Source organism: Coregonus lavaretus, assembly GCF_964263955.1.
Source record: "Coregonus lavaretus genome assembly, chromosome: 3".
NCBI classification, from domain to species: Eukaryota; Metazoa; Chordata; class Actinopteri; order Salmoniformes; family Salmonidae; genus Coregonus; species Coregonus lavaretus.
Genome location: NC_139990.1, coordinates 67,512,286 through 67,533,491, shown reverse-complemented (window position 1 = coordinate 67,533,491; position 21,206 = coordinate 67,512,286). Strand labels below are relative to the sequence as shown.

The 21,206-nt window shown below is 42.6% G+C and overlaps 1 protein-coding gene across 1 annotated transcript in view; it reads right to left on the bottom strand.

The window, feature by feature from the left end:
- Positions 1–21,206, bottom strand: part of LOC311108575 (mannosyl-oligosaccharide 1,2-alpha-mannosidase IC-like) — a 130,505-nt gene that overhangs the window by 59,055 nt on the left and 50,244 nt on the right. The window contains exon 2 of the mRNA XM_084151229.1: positions 344–440. Coding sequence (XP_084007355.1) covers positions 344–440 — 97 coding nt within the window. The remainder of the gene's footprint in view (positions 1–343; positions 441–21,206) is intronic.

Here is a 21,206-nt window from a genome sequence, read left to right as displayed (position 1 = left end):
TATACAAGGCCTTTTCCAACTACAGTACAACCATATGCAACACAACAAAGATGATTAAATAATGGTAGCCATGGGGATCCGCAACCTGCATGTCTCTAAAATGTTGATGAGCGAAAAATACCTTCCACAATGAGAGCGTTCTCTTCTAAGAGCGATTAGCATTAATGACAACTCTTTGACCTAGAGCTCGACTAAGGCCCACAGACAATCGTGTGTCCATGACTGCAGACCATTTGTGTGTACCTGATTTTGACAAAGACTGAAAGACCTTCGCGAGCAGCTCCCCAGTAACCTGTGGGGGCCTATAGGGCCTTTTAGCCTGGGGCCACAAAACGCCACTCACCGAACATGTTCCCAATGTGGCCATTCCTGGTCAGGGGCCGTAGCTCGTTCTTGCCCCAGGCAAAGCTCTTGTAGTTGTCCCAGGCAAACTTCATCATCTGAAACACAAAAACAGGTGATGGGGTTAAGAACACAGGTCAGTCACTAAACTGATTCAAAACAAGAGCCTTAATTAAACTGGAATGGAGTGGCCTGCAGCAATGTCAATGATAAATTATTGATTTGCTGTGGATTAAAGACAAGCATGCAATTATCACACATAAACCACACAGCTAAACAATGCCATTGACAATCCCTAAAACTACCCCTGTTAAATCAAATTAAAAACAAGGTGCATCGCCATTCTCTTTCCAAAAACCTTCCAAGATCTCCTCAATTGGAATTAAAAAGAATCCAGTTTTTTCCCACTGACTGATATGGTCAAAGTAATTTAATTGTGTTATGCCAACAAAAGTAACCACGTTTTCTGCATTTTAGGCAGTGTAAAATGAAGGGGTTTAGGGTAGAATGGTATCTACAGAACAGAAAATGGGGATTTAATTATTATGGCTGGAAGAGCCCATGCTTGAATGATCCATTGCTGCCTACAGCGACACGCTTATAATTAGCTCGGTAGAATCTGAGGGGAAGTTAGTTGACGTTCATCAAATGAATGCATAAATTCATGACTAGGCAGTCACTGACAGCAGCCGAGGCAATGTTTCAGGCAATGTTCTTTGTTTTCTCTTCTCTAGGAGGCGATGGACATAGAGAATTTATTTGTTAATATGTACATTTTTGTTTTGATGTTTAGTAAAGGCTATGCAAGTTCATGCTCTGTGTGGCTGTGGCTGAGTTTGTAACTCTACTGGAATTTCTGGAAACTAGGATGCAGACCTCCAGTACAACCTGGATGTCTGTCATAGCTTTTTTTATGCAGTGAAATATAGTGTACTATCAATGCGGATAAGAATATTAATAGCATATGATCTTCTGAATATTAATCAATCATAAAAACACAAAAGGAACACTTAAGCCCACGGATATAAATGTAAATATTAAAACAAAAGTATAATTCCTACTTCCTGTAAATCTCCCACTGAGGAGATTAGCTAACCACCACACCACCCCAGACTGTCAGAATTTGATATGGTTGACTGACACACCAGGAATAGGTTTTTCTCAGAGGCGGGGTAGTAATATGATGTGATTTATATAATGAATACTGCATGAGCCTGTGGTGGTCTCCAGAGGTTAATTGAGAGCAGGCGAGCAGCATCCATCTAAGCCCATGACACACATGCAACATATGCTGAACAAAATTATACACGCAACATGTAAAGTGTTGGTCCCATGTTTCATGAGCTGAAATAAAAGACCCCAGAAATGTTCGATACACACAAAAAGCTTATTTCGCTAAAATGTTGTGCACAAATTTGTTTACATCCCTGTTAGTGAGCATTTCTCTTTTGCCAAGATAATCCATCCACCTGAAAGGTGTGGCATGTCATGAAAGCTGATCATTACACAGGTGCACCTTGTGGTGGGGACAATAAAAGGCCACTGTAAAATATGCAATTTTGTCACACAACACAATGCCAAAGATGTCAAGTTTTGAGGGAGCATGCAATTAGCATGATGACTGCAGGAATGTCCACCAGAGCTGTTGTCAGATAATTTAATGTTCATTTCTCTACCATAAGCCGACTCCAACGTCGAGAATTTGGCAGTACGTCCAACCGTCCTCACAACCGCAGACCACAAGGAACCGCGATGAAAATATCTCAGTTCTTCCATGGCCTGCATACTCACCAGACATGTCACCCATTGAGCATGTTTGGGATGCTCTGGATCGACGTGTACGACAGCGTGTTCCAGTTCCGCCAATATCCAGCAACTTCGCACAGCCATTGAAGAGGAGTGGGACAACATTCCACAGACCACAATTAATAGCCTGATCAACTTTATGCAAAGGAGATGTGTCGCGCTGCATGAGGCAAATGGTAGTCACACCAGATACTGACTGGTTTTCTGATCCACGCTCCTACCTTTTTAAAGATATCTGTGACCAACGGATGCATATCTGTATTCCCAGTCATGTGAAATCCATAGATTAGGGCCTAGTTAATTTATTTCAATTGACTGATTTCCTCATATGAACTGTAACTCAGTAAAATCTTTGAAATTGTTGTATGTTACGTTTATATTTTTGTTCAGTGTACATCCCATACATACCATTACCTATGACAAGACTCACCGCCTCCAAGAGAAAATCCTCTCACCCTAACTCCATTATGGGCATTTCACACATCTATAATAGTCTATGAGAGACTGTTCTCACATATAACAACTAAAGCCTCCGTAACAGAGAGGGAAGACATATTGTTTAGATCTAAAAGCTCTAGTAACTGATGAAAAAAGGGGTCAAGGTTCAAGAAAGGCTGAGAACCGAGCTGGTGCTACCTGGGCTGGTGTGGTGAGTGTGGTGAAAGGAGTCAGGCGCAGGAGGGTAATCACCGAATACAGAGTTTATTCCTTCGTTGACACACAAATGCGCTCCAATAGCGATCAACGAAACAGGCACAGGGGAAACAAACATCCCTGGCAATTACACTGTAACGGAATCCAATAATATATAGGCACAGGGGGAAAATCTACCCTGGTAACACAATGTTATGAGTAGCTCCACCGAGCTACATTACTCTCACAATTAACAATCACCCACAAGGATAAGGGGGCAGAGGGAACACTTATACACTGACTAATTAGGGGATAGGAACCAGGTGTGTGTGATTGACAAGACGAGACAATTGTGATGATGATTGGGGCGGCAGTGGTTAGTAAGCCGGTGACGACGAACGCCGAAGCCTGCCCAAACAAGGAGGGGAGGCAGCCTCGGCCGAAGTCGTGACAGCTGGTGAGTTATAGCAGTTATGGAGTCAACTTGGCCTATATCAGTGAAGGTCTGGTTCTCAGTGACCATGAGAGCAGAGTGAATGGTAGAATCAGGCAGGAACAACAACATCCTACTTTGTGGCGTAATGCCGGTTTACACACACTTACACAAACACACAAGCTTGCTCACCCATCCACACACACAGGGATGCAACAGTCACCACAGGTGCAAACCCAGAGAGTGTCAATGTTGAGCCTTTGCAGATTAGTCAAGTCCCAGCCAATTTGAGTGGGCATCGTTTCAAAAGATGCTTTCTCGCCTAGAGATATGCCAATATTAACGGCAATAATTTATGCAGGACCGCATCCAGTAAAAGTAAAGAACTAGCTTGAGACATGATTTGGAGATTAGCATCAAGAATATTGATGGTGCAAATTTGTTTGCATGCCAATAATTATTCAGCCAGGGCCAGAAAGACTAGAATAGGTGTTGGGTACAACAGAGGACGCTAGAGCTTACATCACCAGACAAAATACTTTTCCTCAGAGCAAAAAACGTATGCATTTCAAAGGATTCAGGTTTCAGTTGAAATACACTTTTTCGAAATGTTAGTCTTGCTCTACTCCCCAGGGATAGACATTATAATGGAAAAAATTACTTTTACATAAATGCTGGGGTTTTGTAAATGTTTGTACTCTGTGTTCACTTTATCTGGACTAGGAAGCTCTGCAATTAAAGCACAAAATAACTGATTGTGTAGAGATTGCAGAATGCTGTAGAAGTTCATCACCACCGCCATCGCACACAGACAGCATGGTTATTAACTGTACAAAATGAGAAACGGAAGCATGAATTATCCCAGAATAATGCAAACTTGCCAGATGCTGTGGTTTCTGATATAATTTCCATTTTAATATTCAAGTCCAGTGGCATAGTAATCTACTCAGAAATGGTCAAATAAATAGAATAATAGATAATGTGCTCACTCAGATAATTTCTCAAAAGTAGTTGGGTGCTGAATCCTATTTTTCTATGTAATGCAGCAAGATTAGAGAGATTTCTGCTGGTTTACTGGAATGTACAGCCATCACTCCCTAACTCCTACTCCGCACGGTTCCCCCAGTGGCTCTAGCAGCCAGCTGGATTTGATGTTCCACACAAACTGTAGATACAACATGCATAGAGATAATTATTGATGGTTCCACACCAGTGGGGAGGAGGGGGACACAGGCCTGTATAATTATATCCCCTAACAGTGTTGTGATCAGTAGGGCGGCAAAGCATGAGATGGCCAGGGTCAGACACCGCCAGGGTCATAGGCCTAACATGCCATCATGATCATCATCAGCAGCACACACAGACACACACCTACACACACACACACACACACACACACACACACACACACACACACACACACACAATCAGAGATCACACCAATCGATTGCACCCACTACAGCCCTAGCACACTACCCCCCAGGCAACCTTTCTAGGAGAGCAAATGGATGGGGGTAAACTGTTGCCAGGGGTAAATAAGCTAGACATACAGCACCAGTCGTAACTGCTCTTGGGCTCATTCATTGGCTGGTTGTTGGGCAAAGCAGTTCAACAGCAGCCAGTGATTAATATGAATCACAAATTTATCAGGATGCAATTTGCCAATTCCATTCCCTGAGGTCGGAAATCAATGCTTTCCAACCTGACTCTCTAGGATTTTCTTTGCTTACACCAAACAGCTTTATCAACATCTCCTGGAAAAGATGCAATATCACTGCTTTTAATCATAGCAAATACAACAAAATGATGAGCAAAGAAAATCATTACAGAGACATTTGTTTTCCTTCCATTAATGAGAAAACTCACTGTCTGATCATTTGACGAAAGGCGCTGAAAGGTTTTCTAATCAAAATCAGTTGTAGATAACTCGCCCTAAGCAGCAAATGCCACAAATACACCATGGACATGCCAAGCCTGGTATGGGGTCCATTTTAGGACACACTCAGCCTCAAGGAGGGTTGACGATTGACACAAAAAGGGGTGAGGCTTGAGGCTGAGGGTGGCCTAAAATGGATATCGTACCCTGGGTCACAACTACCCTCTCCTCTGTAAAGGGTTAAAATAATTAACTGGCTGCTGGTCCACTTCAGTCCCCTCAACCCAGCACGGTTGCTCAGCAGGGCACACACACTGGCCTGTATTTCCTTACTCAGCTCTGGACAGCTCTGGACAGACAGCATGGCATGCTGGGACCCATGCTGGGCCCCGTGTAGCTCTGTAGGTAGAGCATGGCGTTTGCAACGCCATGGTTGTGGGTTCGATTCCCACGGGGGGCCAGTATGAAAAATGTATGCACTCACTAACTGTAAGTCGCTCTGGATAAGAGCGTCTGCTGAATGACAAAAAATAAGAAAAATTAAATAAATAAAAAAAGAACTAGGGCTACTGAAATGGAGCAGGGCACATGTAGAGAAGGTGACAACAGGACCTTTTACTCCACGTTTATTCCTGAATTAAGGCTGGGCAATAGATTGAATTGGTACCAAATATCCTTAAGGCAAAATTAATGAATTAAGACACCCTCAGTCCCAAGGACTCTCCCCATAAGACAAAGGCTCCTTTCCCTGTAGATTGCCTATCATTGCCTATTTAGTCTTCCATACTTTGCTTTCCAAAGGGCATGAACCTGATGTTTAGTCTGCATGAACCAGGTGTTCTACTAGTAAAATATGCTTACTTCTATACACCTTCTCTTCAGTTTGTTCCAGTACGAACCAATCAACAGTTTGCTGTACTCTTGCAGCTGCAGAGACAACATTTCGAGAGCTATAAGGTTCTATCTGCAAAAAGATGATTCTGAGATAATTGGCTTTAAAGTTCCAAACCTTCATTGGTTTGAATGGTGTAAGAAATGTTTATCTTGTATTATTTAGGACTTAACAACATTAATTGGGGTATTTAGAGTACTATATAGGTAGAGAACATTCAACAGAACAAGGTTATGTCAATAACTAAATTGCAGATAGAACCTTATAGTCCCAAGCTCTCAATTTGCCAGCTTCTTAATGACCTATTTGCACAAACAAAAACTGTCAAGGTACGGACACCCACACATCATTGGTAAAAGTGGGGCAAATTTCCAAGGTGATTCATACCTTATCATCATTATGAATTATTCATCATCACGGCACAAAAAAATTCTAGCAGAAAAACAAGTTACGAACATTTGTATTGAGATAGCCTGTAACATCATGTACTGTATATGGAGGGGATTGAAAGCCTGGTGGTCATTAATATAGACCTGGGCCCGTATCCACAAAGCATCTTAGAGTAGGAGTGCTGATCTTGGATCAGTTTTGCCGTTTAGATCATAATGAATAAGATTATATGGACAGATCCTAGATCAGCACTCCTACTCTGAGATGCTTTGTGGATACGGGCCCAGGTCTGTTGTGTTAAAATGGACACGCAACAGTAGATCTGAACATAGCATGTGTACCCATATAGCAGGGTTTTAACACACACTTTAGCAGCAAACTGCAGTCTTTTTTACTGGATCCAATATAGAATGTTGCTATATCCAGTAATCCATACATTATCCAATTTTGTAAACGTAATGTATTCATTCCTTTACTCAAAATACTCACATACATCCCATCACATAAAAAGAGATTAGGACAACCATATCAAGCATATTTAGGCTAAAGAGAGCATTATTTTTATTGGTGAAGCAGTGCATCACATTGGAAATGTATCAACTGCATTGAACGTCATTTTTAGAAACCCAAGTGGCGCTTCCAGTGTGGATAGGACCACTGAGCTGGTGCATAACAAGGCATCGCCAGCTGGGCAGGGACCAACATGTGTACAGTCGGCCGCCCAGAAGAGGTAGAGAGAGAAAGCCCGGGCTTCGACTGGCAAGCTGCAACGCTTTGTAGCCTTTTCCGGATGCCTGATTATGGCAGATCTCCCGCTTAGCCAGCACAGCGAGGGTCCTCGTCACAATGATATTTAATCAATACCTCCCTTGTTATGGAAGGCCCGTCAAAGTGCCTGTTCTTAAATGATAAATCCCTCCTCATCACAAAGACTGAAAGAGGGCAAACTTTTGACAGATATTCAGAACACAACTACAGAGAATTAGCATGTATGAAACAATGGAGATGGAGGGAGGGCTAAATAAATTAGCAGGATAGCTAAGTAAAACTACTTTTTTGGCAGAGGGTAAGATTGTAGGAAAGGAAGGAAAATGTATGCTACAGCCGTCAGTATTCGTCAGCGTGAAAAGCTGACAGCTGAGAGAGAGAAGATGGAAGCGGGGAGTGAGGGATGACACATAGACTGATGAAAGAGGGGAAAACTGAAGTAAGGGCCTTCCAGAAGTCAGTGAGGGGAGAGGAGCTTTTTTAGAGAGCAGGAGGTGCTGTACACTCTTGTAAACACCCTTGATATTGCTGACAGAAAGACAGGAATCAGGAATAATATTATTATAGCGTAGGAAACTGACAGAAAGCTTTCCAGATTACACAATGTTAACTACGCTTTAATGGCACTGCGTTCCTTAAAAATCATGTTCCTGGAAATCCAAGGTATATGCATGCTGAATGCTGAATAAGGACACTCACAGTGCAACCATTTTTCACATCCCTGATAACAGAGAATAGCGAGTGAACCAGATATTTGTCATATGGAAGAGGATAAGGGTACTGTGAGTTAACCACTTCCACCCTGCTAGTTAAAATAGCTCCCACCTCACCTCCATGCAGTTACAATTGTGTATTGCTTCCAGAGGGGGGTTGCCTTCACTATTAAGCCCAATATTTGAGGTGACAATTATAGTGAAGCGTATTGCCAACCTGCACTGCTCTCCTGTCAACTCCATACCTTCCTCAAACCATTCTGTTCAGCCACAGGGTAGCCTTGAGGGTCAAGTGTCCCAGCTATACATGAAAAGCAATGGTCTGTGAATGGCCAAGATCTGAGAGCTTGAGACTATTCAATCCATGTACAAGTACATGTGGTCCAGAATGTTCAGTCGGTTGGAGCATGTTGCTGGAGGAGACATCAAGGTTGTCAGTTAAATTTCCACTTCACATATGTCATAATAATACTTGCTATGTGATAATAAGTAATTGTAGATAAATGTACGCTAGATGAACACATCATAGTACATGAGATGTAACAAGTGGGTTCTCAGGGGATTAACAAAGGAATTCATAAGTGATAGCCTATTCTACACTCCGACCGGTACACACAAGACAGTGTCAGTCAAGCAATCATCTATCCAACGTCTTAATCCTACATCTCCTACAAATCTGTCAATCAAACTCTCATCTGCTCTCCCTCCTAGTAAGAACGGTACAGTTCCCATCCCATCTCATTTGGACACCCACTGCTTCCCAGCTGGAAAGAGATGGGAAAAATCCCCAGTCATATCAATCGCCACTCTGACATGTTTCATTTTCTATGTCGGGTGTTTTTAGCCATACATCCTGATTTGGAGGGAACATGTGATAAAGGGGAAAAAACACTGCATGTGCGCTACTGGAAGCTTGAAATAGATCAACAAAAGCATGTGGAATATGGAGATTCATTGTGTTTCTTCACACACACAGACAGCAATCTCCCACAGCTCGGTGTGCAAGGCAGCTATTTAGAAGTCTTTTGCTTTAACCACACTCAAGTGCTGAACAGACAGTATTCAAATCCTGACAAGGCCGTACACAATGAGAGGGACTCTGATCTCTGAAGTCTCCAATGCCAAGCTACCCTGGCTTCAGCAGTATCCATCTCTCTCTGTCTGTGTATTTTTCTTTATTTTTATCTGTTTGATTCTTTATTTATACCATGGTGTTATCTGTCTCTATCTCATTCTCTCTTTCTCTCTATCTCTCATACACTATCTGTCCCTCCCTCTCTCTGGTTCTCTCTTTCTCTCTATCTCTCATACACTATCTGTCCCTCCCTCTCTCTGGTTCTCTCTTTCTCTCTATCTCTCATACACTATCTGTCCCTCCCTCTCTCTGGTTCTCTCTTTCTCTCTATCTCTCATACACTATCTGTCCCTCCCTCTCTCTGGTTCTCTCTTTCTCTCTATCTCTCATACACTATATGTCCCTCCCTCTCTCTGGTTCTCTCTCTCTAATAACTTACTTTGAAGGGCTGAGAGCTGGACAATCCCTTCCTCCAATCCCTTCCTCCAAACCCCTACAACACAATGTGCGACAAGGAAACTGCATTCAAGATTATGTATATAAACATTACACTTCTACTAAGAGAGGGATTTTATTTTAAATGAATGAGGTGTAAGCCAGGGGCCTCCTCTGGGTCCCAGCACAGATGGCCTGTTAACCTCTCACTCCACGGGGTCCTCGGGAGCCTAACTGTCCCACTGTGCCTAAAGAGTACCATTAAGAACGTTAGAGCTGGCCCTACATTGTAGAAGACCGAGAACACACACTCACTCACACACACATACTGAACACACACACAGAGCAATACACCCTCCAGTGATCAGACAGACAGACAGAAGAGTGAGAGAGAGAGAGAGAGAGAGAGAGAGAGAGAGAGAGAGAGAGCTACCAGTGGAGGCTCCTCAGAGGAGGAAGGGGAGGACCATTCTCCTCAGTGAATTTCAAAAAAATAAAAATTTTAAAACATTTAAAAAGTTATCCTTTTTAGATGAAACTATACTAATTATATTCACATGTCACCAAATAATTGATTAAAACACACTGTTTTGCAATGAAGGTCTACAGTAGCCTCAACAGCACTCTGTAGGGTAACACCATGGTGTAGCCGGAGGACAGCTAGCCTCCATCCTCCTCTTGGTACATTGACTTCAATACAAAACCTAGGAGGCTCTTGGTTCTCACCCCCTTCAACAGACTAACACAGTAATTATGACAACTTCCGGAGGACGTCCTCCAACCTATCAGAGCTCTTGCAGCAGCATGAACTGACATGTTGTCCACCCAATCAAAGGATCAGAGAATGAATCTAGTACTGAAAGCATAAGCTACAGCTAGCTAGCACTGCAGTGCATAACATGTGGTGAGTAGTTGAATCAATGAGAGAGAAATACAATAGTTGAACAGTTTTCAACAAATTAATTTATACAAAAATGAAGGAGAAGCAAGAGAGAGAGAGAGAGAGAGAGAGAGAGAGAGAGAGAGAGAGAGAGAGAGAGAGAGAGAGAGAGAGAGAGAGAGAGATTGTCATTTTTGTTCACTTTCAGTTTCACTTACTTAGCTAGCAAATCTAGCTGGCTAGTTTAGCCTACTCAAACACCCGGCTCAAACAGAGGGATGCTATGTTAGCTAGCTGGCTATGAATATCCAACACAACACTGGAACTCTTTGGTTTTATTAATGTATTGCCACCGGGGCCCGCCGGTGTAACTGCTAAACTGCTTACTGACTATACACTGTAACGTTACTGCATGATTGTAGCGGGTTTACTTACGCATTAGTTCTATTAGCTATGTTGACTAGAACGTTACTTTAGCTAATATGGTGACAACGATGTAGCGGTTATGACATGGTTTGGCTTGGAAATATTTTTTCGCCTGGTCACATACAGCTGATGTGTTGTGTTTTGAAGTCCACAAACGAAGGGAAAAGGTGAGAGGAGGAGAGTGCATAGAGGCGAGAAGGAATACAATGTGGCTGCTATGAAAGTGAACTGTGTTTACACGTGATCAGTGGTGTATTCATTCCGCCGATTCTGTTGAAAAGTGTTTCTTAAACGGAAGCAAACAAAATGGGGATAAAAAATAGCTGACAGCTACATATAGTGAGAGCAAAAGGGACACAGTACTACTGCAGTCTCTTGCTGCTAGCAATGTGTGTGTGTAAATGTGTGCATTGTTTATGTGTCTGTTTCTCCAAGAAACGTATTGAAGCATGTGTACCACACTTACTTACTGACACATGCAAGCGCACACACACACACACACACACACACACACACACACACACACACACACACACAGTACAGTGAGTCCCTGTAGAGCCACATAGAAGCCACCAGGGTGGCCTGGCCTTCCCAACACATTTCATCTCAATAAACACTGAAGCAGAATAACTCTGAATAACCCTATACAGTAGGGGTGTGTACGTGGGTGTTTATGCAAATCCCTTCCCTCCCATGTGTCTGTGTGTGTGTCTCTATGGCTGCGCTTACACAGGCAGCCCAATTCTGATCTTTTATTTGTTTTACTAATTGGTCTTTTGACTAATCAGATCAGCTCTGAAAAAGATCTGCTGTGAAACGATCTGATGTGATTGGTCAAAAGACCAATTAGTGGAAAAAATATCAGAATTGGGATGCCTGTGTAAACGCAGCCAATGTGCATTTGTGCATGTATTTTTTCACGCCATCCAGAGCCAGCAAAAAATACTTCTCCTTTAAACAGTCCCCAACCAAATAATATTATACTGTTCAATGTTGACCACAAAACCTCAGAAAAAAATGATAATTTCACACCACATACAGTAAGAAGGGGGCTCCATAAATATTCATATTGCGCGCCTCCAAGAGCTCGCTGTACTCCGCCTTCCCTCCAGGCACGTTGTGTAATGCAATTGTTATGTTTGTGCCACGAGCGGTGAAGCGTCTCTTTAATCTGAGAAGGCCAGGGAGGATCATTGGTAATAAATCACCCCTCCACCCTGGCGTGGCAGCTCCAGACACTGAGGCCTTAACGAGGTGCTGTGTCATCACCTGGAGGGGGAGAAAGCACCGCATCAGCTCCACACCTCTTCACACCCTACCTCCCCCCTCCTCCTCCCCACCAACTACCACTGGCTCCTACATCGGTGAGGAGCCATTTCCTCCCAGTAAAAAACACATTTATAGGGAGCAGCTCGAGTAGTCTAGCAGGACCCTGAAGGCCACCGGAGGGGTCTAACTCAGCCGCACGACTCAGCACAATCCTGCGGTCGATTATCACAAGCCGAAAATAAAGGAGGCACCTCGACAAGGGAGAGCAGGCTATACAGAGAGCTGTACAGTAGCTAGATAATTCACGCATGGAAATATTGGCTGTCTGCTGACTCCACTTGACTTGACCACTGGACGACTGAACACAGCCCTAATGGCAATAGAGGGAGTGGTTTGTTTGAGTCATTGAGGTATATTCAATGGAACAAATAGTGCCACAGAATGTTTGTTTGGGTACATTTATTGAAATTATAATAGTTCAGATGGCTCGGCATCTGACAAAAGGAATGCTGGGAAATGCACAGAATGCTTGGAAATCATTTGCCTTGTCAAATCGTGTCAATAGAGAACATGTATTCAATACAGAATGTTGAACACCCTGTCTCCTTTGGCCGGAATGCTATGTTTACAGTAATTGTATACTTGGAACATTATATATTATTTTTGTCATGGAAACATTTTGACATCCTTTACAAGCACAACTAATTAATAGGAAATGGTCCTTGGTTTTCACCGTCCAATTCCGTCCAACTACTGTAGTTACTTTGAAATACTATCATTCATCTCATAAATGGCAAACAGGGTGGATCATTTCAGTGAATCATTTTTTTAACTGTTTTTAGCAAAACACTTTTTTATATGAAACCACTTTGAAACACCATTAAACCAGTCCATCCACTGATTATTTGGCCCATCTCTCTTAATCTCCCTTTCTCTATCTCTCTCGAACACACACACAAACATAAACACTACCTATCGTAGAGAATCCATTAGTTTGGATCAAATTATTGCATCTCGTATTCCAGTCCATGTAAAAAGGATAAAACAGCCTAATGAGCAATTTGAGGATTCAAGATTGACTATGAGGTGACTCTCCTCTGTGTACGTGTGTGTGTGTACCTGTGTGTGCGTGCATGTGTATGTGTATGCTCCTGCCTGCCTGCGTGTGTGTTCATCTCTACCTCTCTCTAGCAGAGAACTTTACCCACTTTGCTCCCAATCGGATCATTAGGAGACTGTGCATGGCCTGCGCCAAGAGGCCTCCAGAGTCCACAGACGTTAAGACTCCATGAAAGATTCATGCCAGGAGAGTAAAATACCTAAAACGAGTCTATTTAAATGGCTGGCATGGGCTCTAGTGATGGTGCTGACCCGGGTTTCGGGACGCTTAAACGCCCCCAGTAGAGCTCATAGGGGAGCAATGAGGAGAAACAGAGAGAAAGAGAGAGGCAAAATGGAGCTCTGGCCGATATATAAAAGAGCAATAGTCATTCAGTAATAAGTAATATTATTAAAGGCAATGACTAGGTGTAACCATATTTAGTCCAATTGGTAATTGAGGTGTTTGTTATATCTTCCCTTTGATGTGATTGGCGTATATTTGCCCACTGGCATGTTTTAGTTATCTCTGTGGAGGTCTGTGTGGGCCGTGCCCGCCACTTTCTGCCCGCAGGAGCACGGAGGCAGCATTGGCTGCCTTGCGGTGCCAGTCAGAGTGGGCAAAGAGTGGGCACAGGGGAGGCTGGGGAGATGGCAGGACAGGGGCCCAGGTTCACAGGCCTGTTTGTTCATCAGTGTGCCCTTAACATGGTCAATTGGCCCAATGACAGAGTGGGCAGACCACCAACTACTAATGGGCATGGGGATGGAGAGAAGGGGGCAAGGCCAGTGAGGGAGGTCCAGAGCCCTGAAGGCACAGCCAAGCTGCAATGGGGCTTGGTGGTCATGGACAGAGATAAGGGACACAGAGATCAGTGATCAGCAGGATGTCTACTGGTGAGTGGGGACCCCTAGGGAAAGGGCTGTTGACCAGTGGGTTATGAGTGAGGCAAAATTCTATATGTGAGAGTAGAATGTCTGTACATTCCCTGACATGACTGTATTTGCATTAACAAATGCTAGTGTAATTCCAAAATCCACAAATACTTCAATATAACATTGTTTTATATGATTTAATATGCAGAGGCATCAATACAAAATCTTTCCTCTAGATTCTGTCTGAGCCAAGTGAAAAAGAGTGCAGTAGTAGTGGGTAAGGCAAGACACTTCAGAATACAGTATATCATGGTTCAAGTGAGTTATTTCTTTCTCCCACAACTTCAGTGGCGATATACTGGGGAATGTAAGGTTGCAGCTTGACAAATGTGCAAAGCTAAAGTGAAATAGTCCGACTTTCGCTTCTCTTTTCATTTTCTCCGGATCACCGGGCTGGCCCAATCGATAAGCGCTGTAAGAAAAGTTGATGAACTTTGAAGCAGTGGATGTTGGTGGAAGTCAAGTGCTAGCTCTCTGAAGTTCTCGGAAAAGCACTATTCACAAAAAGGCCACCGTCACCCTCTCTTCTCCCCTCCCCACCCCTCACCTCAAACATCTTCCTGACTACAGCCCTGAGCTCTCCCTCCCTTACGGGAACTTAGTAATAAACCATAAAACAAGGTCCAAAATGGTGTGCTCGTGAAAATAAATACAAACCAATGCCAAACTTGTATTATTTGAGTGAGGGAAGAGGAGGAGGGGAGGATGGAAAAGGTGGAGAAAGAAGGACACGCACGGAGGAGTGGAAAGTAATTTGTGAGCAAGAAATTGCCAATTTAAGTGTGCTGCCTGGGGATATGGCTCCTCTTTACATTCCCATGGCATGTGTTCTGTGGATAATGACAGTGAGGGGCCACGCTTATTAGAGCTGAATACACCAACGACCGACACTTCCCCATAACTTCAAAAGGAGTGTTTTTCATGGGGATCCACAGGTGTTTCTTTCCACTTACTGTAAAAAATTGTAGGGAAGGGTGGGATGCAGGTGTCTTGTTTTAAGAGAGAGAGAGAGATGTGCAAGGAGAGCAGTTTTATGTCTGGGATGGTGGAGGGTGAGGAAACGGGACAGTGTTAATTGCCTTCCCAAATCAAGGTGAACTGGTTCTAAAAATAGGAAGTCATCAAAATGGAAAGTCTGTCTGTCTGTCTGTCAGTATGCCTGTCTGTCACTCTGTATCTCTTTCTCTCTGTCTGTTTGCCTGAGTAACTAGCTTTCTACCCTCCATTACAGTGGCTTGCGAAAGTATTCACCCCCCTTGACATTTTTACTATTTTGTTGCCTTACAACCTGGAATTAAAATTGATTTTGGGGGGGGGGGGGGGGGGGGGGGGGTTGCATCATTTGATTTACACAACATGCCTACCACTTTGAAGATGCAAAATATAGCAATTACAGCTGCAAGTCTCTTGAGGTATGTCTCTATAAGCTTGGCACATCTAGCCACTGGGATTGCCCATTCTTCAAGGCAAAACTGCTCCAGCTCCTTCAAGTTGGATGGGTTCCGCTGGTGTACAGCAATCTTTAAGTCATTCCACGGATTCTCAATTGGACTGAGGTCTAGGCCATTCCAATACATTTAAATGTTTCCCTTTAAACCACTCGTGTGTTGCTTTAGCAGTATGCTTAGGGTCATTGTCCTGCTGGAAGGTGAACCTCCGTCCCAGTCTCAAATCTCTGGAAGATTGAAACAGGTTTCCCTCAAGAATTTCCCTGTATTTAGCGCCATCCATCATTCTTTCAATTCTGACCAGTTTCCCAGTCCCTGCCGATGAAAAACATCCCCACAGCATGATGCTGCCACCACTATGCTTCAATGTGGGGATGGTGTTCTTGGGGTGATGAAAGGTGTTGGGTTTGCGCCAGACATAGCGTTTTCCTTGATGGCCAAAAAGCTCAATTTTAGTCTCATCTGACCAGAATACCTTCTTCCACATGTTGGGGAAGTCTCCCACATGCCTTTTGGCGAACACCAAATGTGTTTGCTTATTTTTTTCTTTAAGCAATGGCTTTTTTCTGGCCACTCTTCCATAAAGCCAAGCTCTGTGGAGTGTACGGCTTAAAGTGGTCCTATGGACAGATACTCCAATCTTCGCTGTGGAGCTTTGCAGCTCCTTCAGGGTTATCTTTGGTCTCTTTGTTGCCTCTCTGATTAATGCCCTCCTTGCCTGGTCCTTGAGTTTTGGTGGGTGGCCCTCTCTTGGCAGGTTTGTTGTGGTGCCATATTCTTTCCATTTTTTAATAATGAATTAAATGGTGCTCCGTGGGATGTTCAAAGTTTCTAATATTTTTTTATAACCCAACCCTGATCTGTACTTCTCCACAACTTTGTCCCTGACCTGTTTGGAGAGCTCCTTGGTCTTCAGGGTGCCGCTTGCTTGGTGGTGCCCCTTGCTTAGTGGTGTTGCAGACTCTGGGGCCTTTCAGAACAGGTGTATATATACTGAGATCATGTGACACTTAGATTGCACACATATGGACTTTATTTAACTAATTATGTGACTTCTGAAGGTAATTGGTTGCACCAGATCTTATTTAGGGGCTTCATAGCAAAGGGGGTGAATACATATGCACGCACCACTTTTAAACAATAAAAACATTTTTAACAAGCTATTTTTTTTATTTCACTTCACCAATTTGGACTATTTTGTGTATGTCCATTACATGAAATCCAAATAAAAATATATTTAAATTACAGGTTGTAATGCAACAAAATAGGAAAAATGCCAAGGGGGATGAATACTTTTGCAAGGCACTGTACTTCTCTGAATATCACATATCACATCACTACCCCAAACTGTCTCAACAGTCCCACACCAGGAGATGAACGCACCATCCATTCCACTAACCAAATGACATAATTAATTGTTTTGTCATATTGTCAGCTGTCAGGGTATGACAAAACACCGTTTTTAGATTTTGGAGCAATCCACATAGGTCCCTCTATCAAAATCCAGTCAAATTGGTTGACAGATCTGAATTGGTTTAGCAATCTGTCAATCACCAGACCAGCCCATGGTGAGGTGAAAGTGTGTCCCATCAGGACTTCTACCAGACACAGTTGGCATCAGTAGATGGGCTGTTTATACCCTGCGCTGTGCCAGTCTAGCTCCTCAACCAACACGGTATGTGTCCACCATTGCTGACATCCCTAAATAAATATGAATTAGGACAGCCTAGGTACCAGGTCTTGGTGTGCATTTCCCACACATTTAGACTATAATTAATGGAAACATGCTCTAAAAGGCATATTTGACTAATGGTTTATTACTTTAACAGTGCCATCCTCTGAACAGGCTCTCATATTCTACCTGTCGGGTATAGAGCCCTTTGTGGCTCAAAACACCTCTCTCCCTCACAAAGTAAATCAAACACTAAGACAGCTCCTTTGAACTCTGTGGTGTCACCAACCCAACCACTGCTTTTATCCCCCGAGAGAGAGAGAGAGAGAGAGAGAGAGAGAGAGAGAGAGAGAGAGAGAGAGAGAGAGAGAGAGAGAGAGAGAGCGTTTGCGTGCGCTTGCGTCTGCGTGCGTGACTTATCCTGGGAAAAGAAAGAAAGTCGTGAAGACTGACATCATCTCTCAGTTTTACCTTATTTTTACTGATGGCCCTAGATGGCATTTCCAAGGGAAACAGTGTCCTAGCTTCACCTCACATAAGAAAAGCTAGCTCGGTAAAAACACTATTTCCTTTCCTGATTTTCTTTGCCATATTTTTCTTGACAACATTGAATTTGCATATCAGAAAAGTTCCTATTTGCCCAATTTAAATGAGCTCATAATAAGTAATTGTAAAGAAAGGAGGGAATATATTTGGTATACTGTATATATAAACTTTGTTTCTTCTCCCTGGACTCCTAATAAAACGCTAGCTGACCCTGGAACTTTTAGGAGATAGCGTGTTTAACCGTGATCTAGGTGGAGCACATAAACAATGACAAAACAGCTAACTTTCTTTACAGTACTGTCTCTATGCAAATCATAAACGCTACTCTTTATTAATATGAGAAATGGCCCACGAAGCCTGTGCCTCCTTTAGCACGACCGAAAAGCAACAGCCTCATAAATTACAATTTAATGACATGTAAAGATAAGGGAAATAACGCTTACATTTATGAAACATTTCAGACACCAATAACTTAAAGTCACCCTGCATGGCCTTTTTTTGCCTGAGTTATGAATTGCCATAAGAAAAGTTTGGGATTTTTTTCCCCCTGTGTTGGAGGTGGTGGAGGAACATATCTCACCCTTGTTCACTGCTGCGGTGACGCCGGTGAGGCAAGCCCGTCCCCTTACCTTAATAAAACCCCCCAGTTGCAAATATCCAATTGTGTTGCACACACTATAAACCTCATTTTCACTCTCTCCCTCTTCATACACACATCCTCTCTTCCTGCACCCACACATAACCTAAAAATACCATCCATAATCGGGCTGTGGAGCCCACTGCTAAGCTTTCGAGAAGACCATGGCAGAAACTGGTTGGCAGTATGAATACATCAAGGCGTCGCTATAGAAATCACACACAAGGCAGTGATTTGTGACCTGGCTTTGCCCCTCAATGGATTCCATGATGAGATTGCTAAGAGATTATCTGCAGGCTTGCGATAGTTAATCATCCCGGTTATTGTTCACATAATGGTTACTATAGACTGGTCCCCAATCTGTTTGTGCTGTATAGCCAACTCATTTGTTGTTGATCATTGGAGTTGGCAAGACAGCACAAACAGATCTGGGATCAGGGTATGGTTAAGAGTTCAGTTCCAGATTAGCCATAGGCCTGCTAATCTAAACCTCAATTAATAATAGATTACGTCTTTGCTCAGTCAAGGTCTCTATCAAGGAAACACAAAGCCAGGTTAGTCATATTAATAATTGTATGTGAATATGTATACACACACTGCAATTATGGTAATGTCAATGCATTTAGCAGAAATACCTTTGAGAAGAGTGGTTCCTTAACCCATTAGGACCATAAAAAAATTCCTATATACAGTTGAAGTCGGAAGTTTACATACACCTTAGCCAAATACATTTAAACTCAGTTTTTCACAATTCATGACATTTAATCCTAGTAAAAATTCCCTGTCTTAGGTCAGTTAGGATCACCACTTTATTGTAAGAATGTGAAATGTCAGAATAATAGTAGAGAGAATGATTTATTTCAGCTTTTATTTATTTCATCACATTCCCACTGGGTCAGAAGTTTACATACACTCAATTAGTATTTGGTAGCATTGCTTGGGTCAAACGTTTCGGGTAGCCTTCCACAAGCTTCCCACAATAAGTTGGGTGAATTTTGGCCCATTCCTCCTGACAGAGCTGGTGTAACTGAGTCAGGTTTGTAGGCCTCCTTGCTCGCACACACTTTTTCAGTTCTGCCCACAAATGTTCTATAAGATTGAGGTCAGGGCTTTGTGATGGCCACTCCAATACCTTGACTTTGGTGTCCTTAAGCCATTTTGCCACAGCTTTCGAAGTATGCTTGAGGTCATTGTCCATTTGGAAGACCCATTTGCGACCAAGCTTTAACTTCCTGTCTGATGTCTTGAGATGTTGCTTCAATATATCCACATAATTTTCCTTCCTCATGATGCCATCTATTTTGTGAAGTGCACCAGTCCCTCCTGCAGCAAAGCACCCCCACAGTATGATGCTGCCACCCCCGTGCTTCACAGTTGGGATGGTGTTCTTCGGCTTGCAAGCACCCCCTTTTTCCTCCAAACATAACGATGGTAATTATGGCCAAACAGTTCTATTTTTGTTCATCAGACCAGAGGACATTTCTCCAAAAAGTATGATCTTTGTCCCCATGTGCAGTTCCAAACCGTAGTCTGGCTTTTTTATGGCGGTTTTGGAGCAGTGGCTTCTTCCTTGCTGAGCGGCCTTTCAGGTTATGTCGATATAGGACTCGTTTTACTGTGGATATAGATACTTTTGTACCTGTTTCCTCCAGCATCTTCACAAGGTCCTTTGCTGTTGTTCTGGGATTGATTTGCACTTTTCGCACCAAAGTACGTTCATCTCTAGGAGACAGAATGTGTCTCCTTCCTGAGCAGTATGACGGCTGCGTGTTCCCATGGTGTTTATACTTGCGTAATATTGTTTGTACAGATCGTGGTACCTTCAGGCGTTTGGAAATTGCTCCCAAGGATGAACCAGACTTGTGGAGGTCTACAATTTTTTTTCTGAGGTCTTGGCTGATTTATTTTAATTTTCCCATGATGTGAAGCAAAGAGGCACTGAGTTTGAAGGTAGGCCTTGAAATACATCCACAGGTACACCTCCAATTGACTCAAATGATGTCAATTAGCTTATCAGAAGCTTCTAAAGCCATGACATCATTTTCTGGAATTTTTCAAGCTGTTTAAATGCACAGTCAACTTAGTTTATGGAAACTTCTGACCCACTGGAATTGTGATACAGTGAATTAAAAGTGAAATAATCTGTCTGTAAACAATTGGTGGAAAAATTACTTATGTCATTCACAAAGTAGATGTCCTAACCAACTTGCCAAAACTATCGTTTGGTAACAAGAAATTGGTGGAGTGGTTGAAAAACGAGTTTTAATGACTTCAACCTAAGTGTATGTAAACTTCCGACTTCAACTGTATATCTCTATTAAAAAAGCTACCTGATATCAAACCAAACTTTGACTGGCACATACTGTATACTGTACTGTACTGTGCTGTAGAAAAATATATATTTGCAAGTCAAAGTATGCGGCTGGCTTAACACGAAAAGCAATTCACAGGTGTCTCACTCCATGTCTCACCTTTTCTCTTTTCCACTAAATAGAAAGTCATATAATCTGTACTATCACCACCATCAATTCAAAACCAATGGCCTATTAACCCATTCATACAACAATCACTACAATATACAATCACATTCTGCATGCCTTCCTATGACATCTAAAAATAGCAAAATGCACCCCAAAAAATGGACTCATGATGCATACAGTTGGTTTGATGTATGATCATAGAAATCATTTTGAATGGCTGCTGTGTAGATATTGATTGTTGAGTTCTACAGGAGTTCAAAACACGAAGAGAGGAAATTTATTAAGGCATTTATTAAAATCAAGAGACTAAAGGATACTGTTCACTCTCCATTCCATATACCTAAATGTAGGAAATCTATGTTGTTCAATATTCCAGGGACTCTTAAGCCCCAAGCTGAAAAATATGTTATTGGCTGATGAAACTGACGATACGCTGGAATATTGATCCAGT